The following is a 19,248-nucleotide window of genomic DNA, read 5'->3' as shown; positions in this document are numbered from 1 at the left end:
GTATGTGTTTTGTGTGCGTATATGTGGTGGCAGAGCATTCCATGAGTGAGCTGCCTTCACAGAGAATGTAGATTTGCTAAAAGAGCTTGACCTATGTGAAATGACAAAATCAACTCTTGAAGCAGATCTAGTGAGTCTGCTGCTTTGAGCGCTTTGTTTAATAAAATCACTAAGCGGAGGCGGGGCCATACCATGTAAAATTTTAAAAACCAGACACACATCAGTCAATTTAATGAGGTTCTCCCAACTCAAGATATGGTGTTTGATGAGGATATTGCAGTGATGGTGACTTTTGGGTTTTTTATCAAGTGTTTTAGAGCTTTTTTATGGAGAATATGAATAGATGTTAATGTTGTGCTGCTGGCTTGTGCCCAGCTGGTTAAGCAGTAGGTGAAATGGGGGACAATCATCGCATTAAAATACAGTTTCGCAGCCTGAATGGTTAGACTGTTTCTTATATATCTGAAATTCATGAGATTCAATTTAAAGACCTTTGTCACATGTTTTACCTGCTTTTTAAAAGAGAGATTAGAATCAATAAAAATTCCTAAATATTTAAAATCTGACACTACCTGTAGCCTCTCACCAGCAACATAAACATCTGGCTCCAGTGACACTTTGCAAGCCCTCTTTGTGAAGAACATACAAACAGTCTTTTTAACATTCAGGTGAAGGCAAGAATCTGCAAGCCATTTAGTTACATTTGTCATTGTGGACGTGAGTTTAAGTGCAGCTTGTTCTTTGTTCTTTGCGTGTACATAAATCATTGTATCGTCAGCGTACATTTGAATACTACACCCATTGCAGACACCCGGCAAATCATTAATGTATAAATTGAATAATAAAGGTCCTAAAATAGAACCCTGGGGTACTCCCACATTAGATCTCAGAGTAGATGATGAAACATCACCCACTCTGACACACTGGGTTCTTCCTTCAAGGTAGGATTTCAGCAAGGCAAGAGACTCTCGGGAAAAGTTAAAATTTGACAGTTTATTAATCAGGACATTGTGATTAATTGTATCAAAAGCCTTCTTGAGGTCAAGAAAAAACGCTGCTACTACACCCCCTTTATCCATTTTAAGCTTCACATTCTCTAAGAGGAAGCAGTTGGCTGTTTCAGTCGAATGATTAGCCCTGTAACCAAACTGCATAGGCTGCAGCTGATATGGAGAGTTGTTGAGATGTTTAATACGTTGCTCTGCAACACATTTCTCAGCAATTTTGGAAACAGCAGGGAGAATACTGATTGGCCGATAATTAGAGACATCGGTTGAATCTCCTGACTTAAAAATGGGTGTTACTATGGTAGGGATTTTCTTGGAGTCATCATCTAGCAGGATTAGTGGAAGTGCATTTTATGTTTTTTTTTTTTTTTGTAATGGCTCCAGCAACCAGCCTTGGTGGTCCCATATGACTTACCATAACTAGATAATGGTTAATGGTAAAAGGAGGGACAGATCAGCACTAGTTTGGAGTGGTCTTATTTTTATATATTTTAGAACGGGTTCAGTGAGATTCAGTTTAGTTGATCCAGAATCATCAGTGTTATTTCCAACATGCTTTTAATCCCACAAATCTGGACAGTCTCCTATAATATGAGCTTGTTAGCCAATCGGTATGGACTAATGACAGCCTTGTTTTCTGGTAGTTTAAATGCACGTACCTGCCTGGGAAATGATGGTTTATGTGCGATTGTGTGGGAATCTCTCCTGTGTGTTCAACTGAAGACTCGCAGGTCAACACTATCTGTTACAGATAGAGAGCTCATCTCCCACAAAGCTTCCGCTGCTGTCAACAGGTTGCCAGTCGATATCAGGCAACAAATTTACTTTTGCACCCTAGTTCCCTACACATCGACTTGTCCTCCGAATTTGTCCCAAACTGCATTCTGTGTAGTCATTTTTCAGCAATGCAGAACCAGAGATTCATGATTGGACAAAAGGTAAAAAAAAAGATCCAAACAAACTGCGAACAGTGTGCCAGATCAGTTTTCCCAGGAAAGACCTACTCATCACAGCAGTCCTGAAAGCTTTCATGACTTGGTGAGAGGTTGTATCACTGCTGTGTCACAGCACTTATTGAGAGCAGGGAAACACATTTGTATTTTATAAATATATCATTAAATGACACCAATAGAGAGCTGGTGAAAGATCAGCTCAGCTATTTTACTCTAAACCGAGGTGCTTGAGGCCAAACATCAAGGCTGCCTCACTGACGCATGTCACAAAGGCTCCATTGTCTCCTGACTGTTTTGGTTCAAGCTGAGCCTTGACTTCGCACTGACCAGGCAGGCAGAAACGCTGGACATAACTGAATGTTCTCACAATGATAGGGTTTCATCCCTCAAACACAACAAATCCTGTCTGGCTCCTTTTTTGGTGTGCCAGTGTCCTCCTCTGTCCATGTTGCATCCCACGCACCCCGAAAAGCCTTAAAATGTTGAGAGAACAAACCAAAAGTGAAGTTATCCAAGTTGTCAGCAGCAGCATTGATACATTTAAAATCTAAATTACATATTAGCTCATACAAATGATGTAATTTATAGTTTTTTTTAATCCCATGACTCAAACCAACCTCAACAGTTGAGCAGTTTGTACTTTGATATATGGTATTCATAGACTGTTTACATCTTATTTTTTTAATGATTATTAGGGCCCGAGAACTGACGTAGTCGGAGCAGAGGACCTATTGTTATTCTAACGTTTATTATTATTATTATTATTAGGGCCTGAGCCACCGACAACGTCGGGCCAGCGAAGGCCCTATTGAAATTGTAAGGGGTATTATTATTAGGGCCCGAGCAACCGACAACGTCGGGCCAGAGAAGGCCCTATTGAAATTCAAAGAATTGTTAGGGCCCGAGCACCGACAACGTCGGGCCGCGAGGTCCCTATTGAAACTGTAGGAATTATTATTAGGGCCCGAGCACCGACGAAGTCAGGCGAAGGCCCTATTGTAATTCAAAGAATTATTATTATTAGGGCCCGAGCCACCGACAACGTCGGGCCAGCGAAGGCACTATTGAGATTCTAAGGGGTATTATTATTAGGGCCCGAGCCACCGACAACGTCGGGCCAGCGAAGGCCCGATTGAAATTGTACTGATTATTAGGGCCCGAGCCACCAACAACGTCGGGCCAGCGAAGACCCTATTGAAATTCTATGGGGTATTATTATTATTATTAGGGCCCGAGCCACCAACAACGTCGGGCCAGCGAAGGCCCTTTTGAAATTCGAATGTTTTTTATTATTAGGGCCCGAGCCACCGACAACGTCGGGCCAGCGAAGGCCCTATTGAGATTGTATGGGGTATTATTATTAGGGCCCGAGCCACCGACAACGTCGGGCCAGCGAAGGCCCTATTGAAATTCGAATGTTTTTTATTATTATGATTTTCATTTTTCCGCATTGGGAGCATTTTTGGGGTACTTGCCATGAATGAAAACTCACCAAATTTTGCACACTTGTCAGGTCTGGTGAAAATAGCCATCTGACATAGATTGCATATTTCTATGTAAAAAAAATGTCTCTCTAGCGCCCCCTCAAAGTTGGACCGGCGACGCCCCTTGGCCAGTATGTCCGATTTACTCGAAATTCGACACACCTCAGACCCCTAATCTCCGCCTAGATACATTTTCTGCCATCTTGAATTTTGTGAAAAACTAATTTTTCCTTAACTGCTCCTAGACGCTTTGTCCGATTGCTACCAAATTTGCTGTGGATATTTTTTAGATATCCGTCACAAAAAGTTATCAAAAGATTGCTGATATCTTATAGCGTTTAGAGGATACGGACCAATGAACTTCTTGGGGCGTGGCTTGTTTATCAATACACATAACTTCTCAACCGTGTATCCTAAAATCACCAAATTTGCAGTATACGTGCACATTGCATGGTGGAACATACCCTGCAATTTTCAGTTAATTCAACCAATAGGGGGCGCTACAGTATTTCACTCAATTTCAGTTTTTGGTGATTTTTCACGTTTTCAGCTTTTGTATTTTAACGAACTCCTCCTAGAGAATTCATGCGATCAACTTCAGATTTGGTCAGGATGTTCTTAAGACCTTTGTGATGAAAAGTTATCAAAAGCTAGAGTTTTCATCGAAGAACCTTGACGTGGCGGGGCGGCCATTTTGCCTCATTGGTCGGGAAGAAAGAAGTTGTTATAACTCCAAGGTACATTATTCAATCTGCACGAAATTTGTTATGCATGATGCTACTTCAACCCTTAGCACATTTCAATTGAAAAATGTTCAATAACTCATAGCGCCACTTACTGGCAAAAGGAAATGTCATATTTAGGGCCCGAGCACCGACGTAGTCGGAGCGGAGGACCTATTGTTATTCTAATGTTTTTTATTAGGGCCCGAGCACCGACGTAGTCGGAGCGGAGAACCTATTGTTATTCTAATGTTTTTTATTATTATTATTATTATTATTATTATCGTACCAGTTTCATCGCAAAAAGGAGGTGCTTGGGATACTGGGAATCTTTTGAAATTTGGCACAAAATTCAATCGTGGTGAAAATTCCAGTATTATTGGGGTGTCCAGCTGCGGCATGACATTTTGGCTCGATAGCGCCCCCTACAGAGTAGCCCCAACTTTGGGTTTCACCTAGCTGTATGAAATTTGGTAGGTATGTGGAACGTGATGGGACGCACAAAAAAGTCAAAAGGAGGTATATCCTAAACCAAACAGGAAGTCGGCCATTTTGAATTTTATGACGTTTTTGGACCGTTTCAAGGCGCCGTACTTTAACGAACTCCTCCTAGAGATTAAACCCGATTGCCTTCAGATTTGGTCAGTATGCTCTTGAGACCTTGGCAGTGAAACGATACTCAAAGATCAAAAAGTTATCGAACTATGTGTCCGTGGCGTGGCGGCAAAAAAACACCATTCGCCATGAAACAGGAAGTTGTTGTAACTCGGCTGTACATTGCCTAATCTGCTCCAAATTTCTCAGATGTTCTAACATCCTGACCCTGAACACATGTATATGACAATTTTGAATCATAGTAATAGCGCCACCTAGTGGCAACAGGAAGTCATAGGTTGTGTACTTTGACACCCTACTGCTCACAGATTAATCGGATCCCTCTCAAATTTTGTCACAAAAGCCTTAAGACCTTGATAATGCTTCATTGTGAAAATTGTAGGAAGTTGTCGAAGCATGGCGACGTGGCGGCTCTGCGAATTTCGATCCTTCGCCATGAACGAATAAACTGATGTAACTCGACTCCGCATCATCAGATCTTTACCAGATTTCACATGTTTGATTAAACTCCAGGCCTGAAGACATCTGCAAGCCAATTTTGAATCATAGTCATAGCGCCACCTACTGGCAACAGTAAGTTAAAGTCTTTATACTTTGGCTTGTTTCTCTAAGTTGGAAAATCGGATCAACATCAAATTTGTTCCACACAAATGTAAGAAGTTCATAATGCCAGTTCTCTAAGCTTTTGATGTTTCGTCGAACGCCGTTGCCGTGGTAACGCAGTCTTCGCCGTGAAAAACGATGGTCATTTGGAGAGGTTAAAAAAGCTCGAAACACAAGCAAACTTGACACACAGATCACAAGGCCAAAATGTAGTTCTATAATATGATTTTATTCAATCAGAGTGTTAAATCGGCTCAATAGCGCCCCCTACAAAATTTCGACGAAGCAGCCCTCACACTACGTTTCACATAGATTAACAAAATTTGGTAGGCACATGTATCACATGTGGACTTAAATAAGAATCTCTTGGGGCCATGCCCTAAACCCAACCGGAAGTCAGCCATTTTGAATTTTGTATGAATTTCTAGTGTCGTTTTAGACATTTCCAGGGGCTCTACTTTAACGAACTCCTCCTAGGGAATTAATCAGATCGACTTCAAATTTGGTCAGTACAATCTAAAGATCTTTGTGATGAAAAGTTACTCAAAGGTTGTTGTTTCGTGAAAGGCCGTTGCCTTGGCGACGCATTCTTCGCCACAAAAAACTAAAGTGTTTTTGAGGGGCTAAAAATGCTCAAAAGGTAACCAAACTTGTCAAACACATTTAAAATCCTGAATGTAGTTATCTGATGTGATTTTAATGCTTCAGAGCGGCAAGTTGGCTCGATAGCGCCCCCTACAATTTTTTGACGATACAGCCCTCGCAGTACGTTTCACCTAGCTGTATAAAATTTGGTAAGCAGATGTATCACATGTAGACTTAACAAAAAGTCTTAGGGGTTCATGCTCTAAACCCAACCGGAAGTCAGCCATTTTGAATTTTGTATGAATTTCTCCTGTTTTTTTCCATTTCCATGTGCTGTACTACAAACTCCTCCTAGGGAATTAATCCGATCAACTTAGAATTTGGTCAGAACAATCTAAAGACCGTAGCGATTAAAAGTTACTAAAAGCTTGAGGTTTCATCAAACAACATGGACTTGGTGTAGCAGCCATTTTACATGGTTCGCCATCATCCACCAAGCTGTTGTAACTCAACTGTACTTTGACAAAACTGTCCCAAACTTGACATGCTTGATTACCGTAATGATTTTAGGACTTTTGCATGCCAATATTAACTCATAGTCATAGCACCACCTACTGGCAACCACAGAAGTAAGCAGGATTCTTTAATTACAGCAGCCCAAACACTGAATTTATTTAAAGGGTTCGTGTGCACACCATGAGAAAAAGACTTATCTGATCTAAATATGTGCAAACTAAGATGCATGGAGAGCAAAAGTTAGACAACAGTGGTTCTCAAACCATGTCAGTGGGCATTAGTATAAATGATCTGTCCAGAGCTTCTACATGAAAATCACGTTAAATGTTACAATGAATGCTTCACACTACAATCTAAAGTTATAGAAGAGCTTAAAATGAAAACAGTGTTAAATTAAAGTGTTCAAGTAAAAGCAAATGACAATACTGTTCTGTTAACTTTCATGTAAGTTCAAATACAATCAGCAGGACACTGCAGGGAGTTGAACCCCATCCCAGTAAACTGACGGTCTGTTATTTTATAAACACTGAAGCACATTCACACGTTCATTTTCGTAATGATCTTAACAGGCTTACATTTATGATTGTATCGGAGGTACACTCAAAACATTTGAGGCTTAAGACCTGGCAACATGGTCTTGCTATGCTGCTGGTCGATGCAGGAAATATCATCTAACTTATGCATGCAGTGTATGATGGTCACAGAAATGCATTGCCGCATCAACCAGAGTCCTGTCAGTACCCTCGACGTGTGTGACGTTGCGAGGGCCCGATCAATGCTGCTTGCAGCTTTAATTATTATTATTTTTTTATTACATTTCAGTCATTTAGCAGACGCTTATATCCAAAGCGACTTACAATTCAGTATCTATCTATATACCATAGGCACAGCTACGGGAGCAAATTTAGGGTTAAGTGTCTTGCTCAAGGACACATGGACATAGTGGAGCAGAACCCGGGGATCAAACCTCCAACCCTCTGATTGAAAGGTGGCCCTGCTCTCCACTTAGCCACTGTCACCGTGCGGCGCTCTCTAGCTGTTGTGTGTGAAGCCTTGTTTGTACAAAATTGCCCCAAAACGTCAGCCCAGTTCTGAATATTCATGAACACACAGGAGTAACGATTATGGAAATGATGCAGAGAAATGAGTCGTGGTGGGTGCAGAGGGGACACAACTGACACGTGTTGTGTCTACTTCAGGCCTGCGAGGGTGAGCTCTTTATCTAATCGAAGGTGCTCTGGAGAAGACTCAAGAGCAGGAATGATATTTCCCTCCATCAATACCTTCTCACACACACACACACACACACACACTCTTAAACACAAGCCCATTTAAACACAAGCCCACGGAGCTGCATTGCAGGTACAAATGACCTCCCCCCAAAACAGCCTTCATCCTTAGTAACACGCCTAGAGGAGATTCCGACCATACGTGACTCCACATGTAACAAAGCAGCCTGTTCTCTCGGCTTACAGGCCCTCAGCAATGCATTTGAAATGTATCAGCAATCTGCTGCTAATGAGCCTGTAAACATTGTAATTTGTTAGTTATCATAATTAAAAATGCATTAAAACAGCCCCTTTTTACACTGATGCAAACAAAATTTGCGTTTTTCATGTTCCCCGTACACTACTGGGAGCGTTTATGCAGTGTAATATAGAGATGATGACACTATCTGGATGCATAATTTAAGAGAGTTGGTGTGTTCATGAGCTGAGAATTAGTTTCAGTGCATCTGTCATTCAGTCTGTGATTTTGTTAAGTGTCTCAGGTTGTAGAATGAAGAAAAAGCTCCAGAAAGGATCCTTTGAGTCACAAAACAACTGTTTTTATTGGATGTGCTTTTGTTTTGTTAGTTGCGGAAGGGATAAATGTTAAATATTCATGGTAGAAAAATTGTATCTATTAAAACCACATTTCATAATGAAGCAACCATAATTTTGAAGTAGTTGTCAAACAAGGTAAAAGTGAAAAAATAATGGATATAGTTTTGACAGTCATCTGTGCCCCAGCTTTAAAGTTTGCTTAAGTAGAAATACCTACTGTATGTATTGCATTGTGTTTTGTTTTATAGTAATTGGCTTTTTATTGCTGGATTGGATATGAAGAAGCTTGTATACATTAGTGGTTACTCAATACTTATTGATATTCTGTGGTTACTGAGCAATGTATTAACATCCTCTAAGTTTGTGTCACGTCACACTAAAGCTTCCATGGTGGCAGGCCAGCTTTCTGGATGCTCACTAAGACTGTCGGCTTCAATTTCACACATCATAAAGCAGACTCAGCTACAGAGCAGGCCAGCCTCACACTGCAGCCTTAGCCCCGCTCAAAAATCACAAAAATATAAATAAGTGGTTATAGTCTCACTTCACTGAATGTGGCGTCATCCTCCAGAAAACTCCTCACATGGTTCAAATTTTTGACATTGGAAGCGTTTAATGTTCTCAGTTGTGTGAGCAGCGTTGTGTTGATCGTGATATTCTGTCCATATTATAGCACACTGGTTTAATACTGAATGTGATGATGGCCAGCTTTAAGGATGATGGCGATCTCCTATCATTTACAGCTTAAAGGAACAATTTACGTCTAACACTTAGGGGAGTATTAAAGAAAGGGTTAGCTGTACATCAGGAGCCCAGTTAGCTGTGTTTATTGAGAACTGGCTGCCTATTTGTGAGTGTTTTCTTGTTATATTGGCTTGTTAACAGCTCTGCAACAGCTGTGTCTCTGTCCAAGCTGGTGTCAAGTACACTGTGGCACAGGATGACGCAAGCTTCAAATTCTGAGAGGTCTATACAGTCTGCAGTGGTCACTGTGTCTGATGTATGCACTACTAAGTTTAAATCAACACATGAGTATGAAAGTGGCTTCTTCTTCATATTCTATGGAGCATCACATTTAATCAGAGAATATTAATATTCACCTCAACCCCCAATATCAGAATATTTTGTATTACTACTGGGCATTAGGTAACTGTGACATTCAGCAACCTGTAATTTTTTAAAGTGAGAGATGATTTAGTAAAAAGCACTTGGGCCACTATTACAGATACAACTCTTCTTAATTTAAGCCACTCTGCCTAATTGAGTTTTGTCGTGACGGCAGGGCCACAGAGAAGATCCTGGGCAGAGCGCGTCAGCTGGTGGACGTTAAGAAGGAGGACGGCTTCTCCGCGCTGCATCTGGCCTCCCTCAACAACCACCGGGATGTCGGCGAGATCCTCATCAAGGAGGTGAGCTGGAGATGAGGAGCACATCACCGTCCTTTTAAAACTGTTTTTGATCCGTCTCTTCTTCACTGCTGATAAATACAGTAGAGTTGCACGAACATAATGCTCCAACCATCGTTTCGCATGTCTAATTCACCTTCCTCTCCACACAAGGGACGCTGCGACATCAACATCCGCAACAACCGGAACCAGACGCCGCTGCAGCTAGCGGTCACGCAGGGCCACACTGACCTGGTGCAGCTGCTGGTGTCTGAGGGCGCCGACGTCAACATGGAGGACGAGGACGGTGACACGGCCATGCACGTGGCCCTCCTCCGCCCGCAGCTGGCCAACATTATGCTCAGCCCCGCCGTGGGAACCAGCAGCACCGAGGAGAGCAGCGAAGGTTGCTCCTCCACATCGCTCTACTGCAGGGTGAGAAGCGACGGGGAGGTGGCATGTAGGATTATATTATTAATAGGATTAATTTTATTTATCCATTCAGAATTCTCAACTGATATTTTGTGATTATTGACATTACTCACCTTATAATGAGAAGGACTTATAATAACTAACTACAGTTGTTGACCACTGAATTCTGGGTATCGTTGGGACAGAAGGATCTGAAGGGAAACGATACAACTTTTATATGAACACAGTGAAAATATATGAACTAAGGTTTAAATACTTGAGACTGGCGAGAGTGTAAACAGAAGATATGGTTGCTATAGAGACAATCCACGACAAATAAACAACCAAAGGAAGAGTATATAAAACATTCAAAGATGTGTAAATATAGAATGAATGAGGGGTAAATAGACACTAAAACGGGGGGAGCTTAGGACTAAAGGAGGAGAAAAAAGGATTAATGCAGTCTTAAGAAGATACAAACAGACTCAAAGCGGGGTAAATAAAGACTTAAGGGTTGAGATCAGACTTAATATTGAAGCAGGGAGGGAATGGTAAACAAAAACAGAGGTTAGGTATTTGTTTATAGTCTGAGCGGTTAATTTAGGCTAAAGAGTTGGCTTTACCAGGTAAATGAAGGGATGAATGGGTAAGGTGGGAAAAGGAGTCTGGTGGGATTAATTAAAGGTGAAGGTTAACTACGGAGAAAGGACTTTGCTTTCTTGTGTAAACAGGGCAGGAGAGAGGGGTTAGCTGAGGAGAAAGTCATCAGATAGGAGGTCCCAAAGGGATACTTCATGCAACTCAAAGGACGCGTCACAGCTCCGTTTTATGGGAAAAAATCATCAAAATTGGAAAAGAAATAGAATTTTACATCTTAATAACCACATTGATTTAAGTTTTTAAGTCTCAGCATTGAAGATTTATTCTCTTCGAAATAAAGATTACCTCATCTTTGACTTTGATCTCTTATCGCTGTTTTAAAAGCAAGACTGGCAAGAGACCGAGAACGATGGTGTACATCAGGGGTATTCAATTAACATTCCAAAAGGTCCAGATTGAGAAAATCTCCTCGGGCAAAGGTCCGGAAGATTACTTGCGCTATTTAGTACCATATATATATATATATATATATATATATATATATATATATATTCAAGAAGCCTAGTAGTAATAACAACGTCTCTGTGTAGCCAACAACTGTCAAGTTAAATTAAGAAAGTACACATCAATTATATTTTAACAATTATTATTCTCAGTTTTCATATTTAACTTGATGGATTATAAATAATACATAGAAATACATAAATAAATGTTCTTCTCATTTCAAGTAAAATAAGGGCTGGATTAAAGAATAACTGACATAACAGAAAGCTTTTGAAAAATGTGCATCTTAAAATAAAGTACTTAATTTTAGAAAAAATAATTTCACTGAATTGCCCTGCAGCTTTAAATTCAGTTAATTCAGGTGTGAAGTGATGTCAATCAAAAAAGCCACAATATTATATTTTTCTCATCTTCTAACAAGAGAAATGTGTGTGCAGCGACTTTATCTGTGGTTATGACACCTCTTGTTTCAGCTCTATTCTCTCTGTTAACATCATTGTTGGTCAGTGAATTAACGTGTTAGGATTCTGATCATATTGGGCTCGTAGGTTTATTTTCTGTGTCTTCATTTCAGTTGTGAGTGGGTACGTTTGCTCAAAAGAGTTGTGCTTTGTCTCGTAGTGACACTTCACTTTACCGCTTTTAATAACCGTCACGGTCTATGAGCATATGAGACACACTGGTTTTAAACTGTCTGCGGGAAGAATTCACCAATAAGAGTCTGTTCATTCTTGGTTAAAGACTCTGGTCTCTCTGACCACTTTTCTCTCTTTGGAGAACGTCATGTGAAATAACTTCTCTGACTTCTCTTTCCTTGTCTCCCCTGTTTGTGTACATCTCACTCGAGTCAGGGAACTTGTCAGAATACCCATATTTGATTGACTGAGCTGCATCACGTGATGTGATTTACGCCGCTGAACAAGTGCCGTAAAGGCTGAAAAAGCTGCGCCGGTTAAAATACAAGCGCTCCATCAAAATGTAATAATTCTCAATTATCTATCGGTTTTAGGTCCTGGGTCCGGATACAACGGCGTCTGGGTCCGGACCACGGTCCGCCTATTAGTGACCCCTGGTGTACATGAAGGGATAGAGGAAGTGCTGAAGGGTGGACAAGTGAAGAGAGCCCACTTAGTGTAGCTATATAGATTTGGCAAAGACGGAGCTCTAGTTAAGATGTCTGTGATAAATTTAGGAGGACGGTGTAAACACACCATATCATTTCCCCCCCCCCAGAGGATGTCTTGAACTTGGATGACTTGAACACTCCATTAGCGGCATGTGGTATTATTAATCCTCCACATAAATAACTGACTGAATCCTTAGGCCTCCCTCTAGTCTGACCTTAATGTGACACTGACATTTTTAATTGAATCATTTTTTTCTCTGTTAAGTTATTTTGTGGGGGAGGGGGATCCCATGCATCACCACGGCACTCGACAACAACTACCGATGGTAATGTTAATATTAATCATGGCAAGCTAGGATACTGCTATTGCTGCCAGATAGATGGTTATTTGAATGAAGCTCAACAAGGCTTTGAATGAAACGCATGTGATTATTCACTCCAGTTTAGTAACATTAAACATGAATCGGTTTTATTTTTGGCCACTTGGGTTCAGTCAGCACAACAAGCTGTAGCTGTAAACAGTACACAAATCGTAGTGAATGTGAGAGCACACAGCACACATGGAGGAGCATTAGAGCAACATTATCTCAAGAGCTGTGACCTGGGGAGCGTCGGTCTAATATTCACCCTTGTTTAACTCTGTTTCCAACAACTCCTGAGGGAAATATCTGGTTCTTCAGTAGCTAAATACTTCACCATGTTCACCAGCTAGCTGCAAGCTGTGTCAGTCTGCTGTCTGTAGCTGAGCAGGTCGTCTACAGCTAGGCTTTTTCACTGTAAAGTCGGGGGTCATAAAACCAAAACAATGAGCTGAAAGTTGCTAAACTGCAGAGTTAGGAGATCATTCTCAGTGGTTTCAGCACTTCGAGTCACACCTCTCACATTACATATAATAATTGAACCCATAGTTAACTAAAAAAAATAATTAATCGGGGCATTAAACACCTGCATCGCTAGTCTGAGAGCAATTTTCTCTCTCTCTCTCTCTCTCTCTCTCTCTCTCTCTCTCAGGGCTGTTTTGGCCTCTGCCTGCAGATGAGTTATTGGGGGAGTTCTTCAGTGCTGATTAGATTTGGGCTTATGAATCAGCCTTAGCTGGATTGCACTGGTTTTTACTACCATTCCCTTTTTTTGTTGCTCACTATCAGCTATGTCCCTGACACAAACGTTTTTCAAAGTATTCTCAACTCCTACCATTTCCACAAGATCAGTCCTTAGCCTCAGCGAGGGTGCGTTTGTAGAGGTCCGCCTCAAAATCGTGTTTGCAACTTACTCTCTCTATCTCTGTCTTTTCCATCCTCTCTTCCCATCGTCATCCACAGCTGAGCACTTCAGGTCTTCTGGGGAACGCCGAGCTGAGTGTTGGCTCAGCCATCGCTTGTTTTCTAGCGCAGGAAGGGGCTGACGTCAACTACGCCAACCACAAGGGAAAGAATCCACTGGACCTGGTGGCGGACAGCACCATGCTGCAGCTCATCAAGAGCTTCTCTGAGAAACACAGGTATGTGTCTGGAAAAGCAGGGCTGACATTCATAATTCCTTTGAGTAATGTTACTAAATATGTTGGATTGTTAAACCAAAGAGTAGTATTTTTATGACCATGCTCATACTGTCTTTTTACATGTAGATTAACTATGAATTTAAAGATGAAGAGAAATCAACTGCTACTTAAAAAAAAGTGTTGTGTGGAAATCACTTTTGAGATTAAAAAAACAACAACTGCACTTTAGTTTTTGTGCATAACAGCTGTGTGTTGCCTCTCAGGTTGCAGCGTATGCAAGCCATCACATGTGGGCAGGGCCTGAGCAGCGCCAGCCTGCGGCGGGTCCACACTACACCAAACACCATGACCAACCTGGTTCTTCCCACCCCGCCAGGGCCCAGCGAATGCCTCATCTGCTCCGAGCTGGCTCTACTGATTCTCTTCTGCCCCTGCCAGCACAGCGTGGCCTGTGAAGGTGGGTTGCGACTGGAGTCAGTGGAGGACTCGGTGATGGCCATCGCTGATGATGAAGCCAATGGTAGCAAAGGGCCACACTGTTATTGATAGGCAGAATATGGTTTTGTGTGGTAAGAGAAAAGAGAATGGCCTTTTTTCATATTTAAAGAAATCTCTAAATATGTCTCTACAGTTTGCTTCACTTTCTATCTTGGATGTTGAATTTTTTTCTGTTGTATTCTCTTTGAATGTACTCTGTGTCTCCTTGCTGACGTGGTTCTTGTTCTAAACAGAGTGTGCCCATCGAATGAAGAAATGCATCAAATGCCAAGTCACAATCACCAAGAAAATTAGACAAGGTAAGAATAATCCTGTTGTTCTTGTTCTCTGGGATATGTTAATAGTAAAATTATATAATGGAACATTTTCAGACAAAACAATGTCTTCTATATAAACTCATGTTTGAGACTAAAAATATTCCTTGTAATGTTGATTTAACATCTTTTATTTCTGCAAATACAGCAAAAAAATGTATATTGTCATTTATAATCTGCATGTACTGTATGTCTCTTTTTTTAAAACCAGGTTTAAATTGCCCTTTCAGTGTTACAACTGATTTCATATTTATTCATGATTTTTTAAATGATTTTAAAGTCACATATACAATATGCATTTTTGGTGTGGACATCCAAGAGGAGAGGACTTAGAAAATCTGTCTGTATTGGCAGTGATTGCTAGTCTTGAGGCGTCAGTGCTATTCATGCTATATCCATTGTAAGTTGCTGTAGTATAAAGCCTTATTATTTTCTAATCAGTCACACGGTAAAACAGTCGGACATGTCCCCTCTTGCGTAGCATCAGGAGACAATAACCTGTAGATATTGCCTAAGTCTGTTAACTCGGCCCCCCCCCCCCCCAGACCAAACGGAGGTGGACTGCAGTCCCGGCACCGAGAACTCGGAGCAGCACAACCTGCTGGAGCAGCTGCAGTCTCGCTACCGTCAGATGGAGGAGCGCATCACCTGCCCCATCTGCATCGACAACCACATCAAGCTGGTCTTCCAGTGCGGACACGCCTCCTGCATCGACTGCAGCGCCGCGCTCAAAACCTGCCCGATCTGCCGGCAGACCATCCGCGAGCGCATCCAGTTATTCGTCTGAGCTCCTCTGTCATCTCAGCTCTTAATAACCCAAAGAGGATGTCCGACGGGGAGCTGGGAGGGGGCAGCTGTTACCTTCGAAGACCCAGTGACCTACACCTGCTCATCCCTCTCCCCCTTCCCCCTTATCGAACACTCACTCAGCCCATAGGTTTCTTTAACATAAGACGCTGTGTTACATCGCTGAGAGTCCACTGTTTGTTACATTTTGAGTAGTTTCCCTCTCGAGCAGCTAACTTAATTTTTCGACGTCAGAACATCCGAGCCAGACGGGAAGCAGACGAGGCAAATGTTGTGAGGCGATGCTGCCCCTTTGAGTACTTTTGATTAGTAAGCCGGGAGAAAAATGTCCCCCACCTCTTCTTTTTCCCCACTCCCGCCCAGCCTCCACCTCCTGTAATCTGTACCATCTTTGCTGCTTTAAGTGGATGTCTGTTACCCATCATCCTCTCTGGCTGTCCAGCCATCTCTGTTTACAAGGCTGCGCAGAATCAGTCCCCGTCTTCTCGGCCCTCAGCCTGTCCTGTGAATTATGTTTGCTCTCATTTGTACCAATCTCTTAATAATCAGTGTTAGTCTCTGCAGAGGGAGTTGGTATAACTAAAGGCTCTCTATATAGTCCCCAACCACTCGCCTGTATGCAAGGGGAAATACACACTATATATGCATGAATATATGCATATTGTAAAGCTGAAAATGACTGTGTTATCATGGGTGATTTGTCATTGTTGTTTTATTTCTCTTTGGTTACATTTGTGGTTTTTAATGTAGCGATCAGTACAGGTTTTTATTTATGTGTGAAAGGTGGTATTACTTAGTAATGTCCTTTTTATTTTGGCAAAAATGTTTTTGTTTCTACTGAACTTCACCCCAAGCCTATGTCCTCTACTCAGGGTATCAAATCATTGAAAGCACTTGTGATATCCATAACATATTAAAGAGTCCCCCCCCCCCCCCCCCAACACACACACACACACACACACACACACACACACACACACTCACACTCTCTCTCTCTGTATCGGATCATTTTAGTGGAAGGTCACAGAAAGAAATCATAAAGGTGTGCAGTAGTGACTCAAAATTCACTTTATCAAAAGTTTTACCGTCGTGAAATGAATGTTTGTAGAGTTTCTGCAACAAAACTGACATTTTCCTCCCAAAAAACTCAAAACAATGTCCTTGAAGCCTCCAAGTCAGCTTTAAAGCATTGTGTTGGTTTGTGTCTGAAGATCCCAGTCTGTGTCATCTGACTGGTGTAGAGACCCCCACGAGCAGCAGATACTCATCTTTTGTTATTTATCCACCAGATGCATTGTAAGATATAGAATCAGAAGGGCAAAAACGTGACATTGTTTTGTTGCACCTCTAGTTCCACTTCTACCTTCCCAATGGAGTCCCCCCCCCCCCCTTCTCCTCTGGATTTCTGGATTGTACATCATCTTCATCCTTTCTATAGTGTTGGTGTGTTTTCTTGAAGGGCTTATGCTTATGGAAAAAAAAATCCTATCTATTTTAATTGTTATTTAATTGTTATTTTCTATAATAAACTTCCAGAGACAGGAGTTTTATTTTTTTGTTGTCTTCATTAGATCCCAAATTTTGGGAGAGCCAATGTTTTAAGATGTACATTTGAATGTCGGGGAAGTAAAATGTATCCTGTCTCACTCTGCCTTTTTTTTTAATGTGTAAAGAAAAAAGATGTAAGAGAAGCAGCTGGAGAGACTGAGATGCGTTTACCACAAGTTTTAATTTGAGGAAAGAACTTCTACATCTGTGCCAAATCGCATGAGGATGTGCATGGGCATGCACGCCCGAATTTATCTAGACGCACTATGCTAAAAAAAACAACTTCGAGCTGAAGGGAGGGTTCAATTGTTCCATCAGTGTGAAGTAAACTAAAAGCAAACATTTATATTTAATTTAGTTCAAAGTAAGAAGTGTTATCTCAGCACACTCAGTGACTGGCGTTAGCAGTTGAGCTAATGGTGTTAGCCTCCTAACTTCAGCTGTTGTGCTTTCTCCTCATGTTCTCAATGACGAGTGACGCAACAATCACCTCCAAAATATTACCAGTCCTATTTTGTTTGGAGCTTTTTACAAGTATATATTTATATTTTGTGAGACACTATCGATCAAGGGACACGTTTCTTACAGAAGTTGTGACCTTTTTATGGATTGTCCGTTGGTGTCCTAAGTTCATGGGTCTCGAGGCAAGGGCAATAATGTTTTAGAAAAAGGGGAAGATGTTTGAGTTCTTTCTTTTTTTCTCCCCCTTAAGGAGGTCTCTGTGAGGGCGGGAAACAAATTTATGTATAAAAACACAAAGCAGTAAATGTTACTATTGGTGTTTGTACAGTTCAGCTCTCGGAGTTCTGATGTTGGCCTTACTGTCCATTCCTTCTCTGTTGATGTTTTCTCAGTTGTATTCTGTACAAAAATATTTTGCAATAAATATGGAACTGTTTTATAAGGACTTGGCATAGATTGAAGTATTTTTTTCTTCTTTCTTTTAATTATTAAATTTTTTGGAGGATATTTCAAAGTCAAATTTTGAAATGGTCTCATAAATGAAGTTCACTGCAGATAATCAAGAGAGTCCTGTGTGATAACAAGCTCACCTCCTTGAAAACAAGCCCTACAAGACCTTAGTTTACATTTAGCATTTTCCACAAACTTTAGACATTTCTTTGACGCACTGTTTCACTGAAAATTTAGTCCCAATATACAGAGATTTTAAATGTTAATTTTACACTTTAGCATTGTAAGTTAAAAAGTAAGTTAGTGCTTGTTCTATATGCATCTTGCGTATCACAAGCAATGTAATTAAGTATTTTCAACTGCAAAATATTTTTATTTAATTGGACATAGAACAGAAGTATACATATCTTCATATCTCATCATGGTGAAGATGTTAAGTAGCTTCTATCCACCATTATTGACGTTCACATGAATAATACTGGTTCTCAGTCTTAACCCCATGAGAAGGATAAACATGAGATTTTCCTCAGTTCAGGTAAGCAGAAGGCTTTGAGCAGGTTGTTTGCTGTAACCCGTTTAGGCTGGACGGTATCTGTGCAGCGTCTCCAGTTAAATGCTGCTGTGTGCCACTTCTTAGTCCTAATTGTTTTACGGCTCAGATGGCTTTAGCATATGACTCAGCACTTTGGCAGTGACGTCCTCTCTGAAGACAACATGGCCTTGAACACTGGGTGTACGTACAATGCCACTGCAATCTCTAACAAGTGTATTGTTTTTCTTATATATTTAAAAAGCTATAAAGAAATTGATGTGAAAGAAACCTGTATTCATAGCAGCCTGTAATTTAGAGTAAAGTATTCAGAATTCTGTCAGTACAGTTTATTAGGTGGTTATATATAACAGTTATTTAACCCAGAAACATAAGAAAAAGTTTTCAAAAATGAACAGCAACTTTGAAATACTACTGCAATTAGCAGTGTATGTCAATAATTTTCCTTGAAAAATGACAGATGAAATCACTTTTCTACATGCTGAATTATTTCAAATTAATTTGGAATGAAATTTGTTCTGCTTTTATTTGACACATTGTTATGAATATATTCACGCTTTACACTTTAAGAAAATGAAATTCTAAATATTTACTCTTGGTTTATGCCCCAATACTTATATAAGGAAACGCTTACATATTCATATAATTTGTAATTGTCTGTCAAATGACCTTGTGATGTTATTTTTTACTGTTTCTCCTTTGCATATTTTTATTGTTCTAGTTTATGTCAATGGGTAGAGAGGGTTGTCCAGCAACCGCAAGGTCGGCGGTTCGATCCTTG

At 40.8% G+C, this 19,248-nt stretch overlaps 1 protein-coding gene across 2 annotated transcripts in view; it reads left to right on the top strand.

Annotated features, from left to right (window-relative positions):
- Positions 1-17,912, top strand: part of mib2 (MIB E3 ubiquitin protein ligase 2) — a 61,163-nt gene extending 43,251 nt beyond the window's left edge. For both annotated transcript variants that reach the window (XM_068733594.1, XM_068733593.1), the window contains exons 14-19: positions 9,594-9,720; positions 9,871-10,131; positions 13,660-13,838; positions 14,102-14,295; positions 14,570-14,635; positions 15,196-17,912. In XM_068733594.1, the coding sequence (XP_068589695.1) occupies positions 9,594-9,720; positions 9,871-10,131; positions 13,660-13,838; positions 14,102-14,295; positions 14,570-14,635; positions 15,196-15,437 (1,069 nt within the window). In that variant the 3' untranslated portion in view covers positions 15,438-17,912. The remainder of the gene's footprint in view (positions 1-9,593; positions 9,721-9,870; positions 10,132-13,659; positions 13,839-14,101; positions 14,296-14,569; positions 14,636-15,195) is intronic.
- Positions 17,913-19,248: the final 1,336 nt, after the last annotated feature.

This window comes from Cebidichthys violaceus, unplaced genomic scaffold (genome assembly GCF_023349555.1).
Source record: "Cebidichthys violaceus isolate CVI_PGR_0920_01 unplaced genomic scaffold, fCebVio1.0.p SCAF_6, whole genome shotgun sequence".
NCBI classification, from domain to species: Eukaryota; Metazoa; Chordata; class Actinopteri; order Perciformes; family Stichaeidae; genus Cebidichthys; species Cebidichthys violaceus.
This window is presented reverse-complemented; position numbering and strand designations above follow the sequence as displayed.